At 65.2% G+C, this 2,283-nt stretch overlaps 1 protein-coding gene across 1 annotated transcript in view; it reads left to right on the forward strand.

Annotated features, from left to right (window-relative positions):
• The window catches only part of H696_02495 (hypothetical protein), a gene marked incomplete at both ends in the record, with an annotated part of 2,839 nt that extends 608 nt beyond the window's left edge, over positions 1–2,231 (forward strand). Inside the window, 4 exons of the mRNA XM_009496403.1 lie at positions 51–257; positions 649–1,133; positions 1,401–1,772; positions 1,936–2,231. Coding sequence (XP_009494678.1) covers positions 51–257; positions 649–1,133; positions 1,401–1,772; positions 1,936–2,231 — 1,360 coding nt within the window. The remainder of the gene's footprint in view (positions 1–50; positions 258–648; positions 1,134–1,400; positions 1,773–1,935) is intronic.
• Between the last annotated feature and the right edge of the window lie 52 nt (positions 2,232–2,283).

Here is a 2,283-nt window from a genome sequence, read left to right on the forward strand (position 1 = left end):
CCCCCCCTCTCCGGGCCCCCCTCCCCAGCCACTCCCACCTCCCGTGATAGCGCCTCCGTCGACCCGAGCGCCTCGGCCTCCACCCAGTCCACCGTCCAGTCGGCCATCGACCCGTCGGTCACTCCGGACGCCCTGCGCGAGCGCCTCCAGAGCCAGCTCGGTGTCAACTACCACATGCGCCGGCGTGGGTCCGTCAGTGCCGAATCCATGAACCCCACTGACCTGGACAATGTCGAGCGTGTGGTCATTGCCAAGAGGTGTGTTGCTCCTCCTCCTCCCTCGGCACCTTTTCTGTGCCTCCCTTTTCCCTTCTCCCCTCCTCCGCCCCTCTATGTCTCCCTCTCTCCCTGTCCCTCTCCCTCCCCTTCCCCTGGCTCGCTCTCTCGCTCGCTCGCAAGCGCACTCCACCGAGAATCTAATCCTCCCTCCCCTCCCACAGCCAAGAGGCCCGCATCCAGATCGCCATCGCCATCTCCGGCAACTTGCTTTTCCGGAACCTGGATCGCCTCCCTTTTCCCTTCTCCCCTCCTCCGCCCCTCTATGTCTCCCTCTCTCCCTGTCCCTCTCCCTCCCCTTCCCCTGGCTCGCTCTCTCGCTCGCTCGCAAGCGCACTCCACCGAGAATCTAATCCTCCCTCCCCTCCCACAGCCAAGAGGCCCGCATCCAGATCGCCATCGCCATCTCCGGCAACTTGCTTTTCCGGAACCTGGATCGCGACCAGAAGCAGGAGGTCGTGGACGCCATGTTCGAGCGCCGCGTCACCGCCGGCGAGGAGGTCATCCGCCAGGGCGACGAGGGTGACAACTTCTACGTCGTGTCCGAGGGCACCTTCGCCGTGCTGATTGACGGCCGCCAGGTGGTGGAGATCGGCAAGTCCGGCAGCTTCGGCGAGCTGGCCCTCATGTACAACACCCCGCGCGCGGCCACCATTCGGGCCCAGACCGATGGTGTCCTGTGGGCCGTCGATCGTGTGACCTTCCGCCGGATCATCATGAACAACACCTTCCGCAAGCGCAAGATGTATGAGACCTTCATCGCCAGTGTGCCGATCCTCCAGTCGCTGGAGACCAGCGAGCGCATCAAGATCGCCGACGCCCTGGAGCCTGTGCATTTCGAGGATGGCGAGGAGATCAGTGCGTGCCTGGCTTCTTCGCTGCTTCACGTCGCTTCTCCCGTGTCGCGCCTGGCCCCGTGTGCCCCTTCCCTCTTCTCTGCCTCTCTCTCTCTCTGCCTCTCTCTCCCCCTCCGGTGACAGCTGGGTGCCACCGGGCAGGGCCCTTCTCCCTCGCTCTTTCCCCTCCCCTCTCACATTGCGCGGGCCTCCTCCTTCCGAACCCCTAACCCCTCCGTGCCTGCCTGGTGCCTTGCCCCCTCCCCGCGCTCTCGCTCCTGCTCCTCAGTCGGCGAGGGCACCTTCGGTGACACTTTCTACATCATCGTCGAGGGCGAGGCCGTCGTCACCAAGACCGTTCAGCCGGGCCAGGCCGCCGCCACCAGCAGCGAGGAGGGCCAGGAGGGCTCCAGCGCGTCTGGGTCTGCTACCTCTTCCAGCGCCGGCAACAAGTCCTCGGCCGATGGCGGCGCGGAGGACGGTGCCAGTGACTCGGACTGCTCGGACTCCTCCGACGCCGATGATGACTCCAACACCGTCATCGTCAACCACCTGGCCAAGGGCGACTACTTCGGCGAGCTGGCCCTCCTGACTGATCAGCCGCGCGCGGCCACCGTCACCGCCCAGGGGTCGGTGGAGTGTGTGTGCCTGGACCGCCGTGGTGCGTTGACCATTTCCCCCCTGGTGTTTCTCGCGCACATGCATCCGCCTGATGGCCATCCATCCATCCATCCATCCATCCATCCATCTATCTGCCTATCTACCCACTCGCTCGCCCACTCACCCATTCGTTGACCGTCGCTCCCCTCGCTCCGGAACCCCAGCTTTCATCCGTCTCCTTGGCCCCCTCACCAGCATCCTCAAGCGCAATGCCGAGACCTACCAGCGCTACACCAAGAACCTCGAGAGCCACCACGTCATCACCGACGAGCATGACGATCACTCGGTCATCGATGACATCTCGGCCAGCTCCTCGGTTCCCTCCTCGCCGGCTCTGGCCCATGCCCCGGCTCCCACCTACAACGTCACCGAGGAGCAGGAGATGGATGATGATGACGATGATGATGACGACGACGACGACGACACCAGCAGCAAGGACAATGGGGACGCCAGCTCCTAAGGACGCATCGCGCTCGATCCGCGCGTGCGCCCCCCCCCCCCCCCCCCCCCCC

This window comes from Fonticula alba, assembly GCF_000388065.1.
Source record: "Fonticula alba strain ATCC 38817 unplaced genomic scaffold supercont2.3, whole genome shotgun sequence".
NCBI classification, from domain to species: Eukaryota; order Rotosphaerida; family Fonticulaceae; genus Fonticula; species Fonticula alba.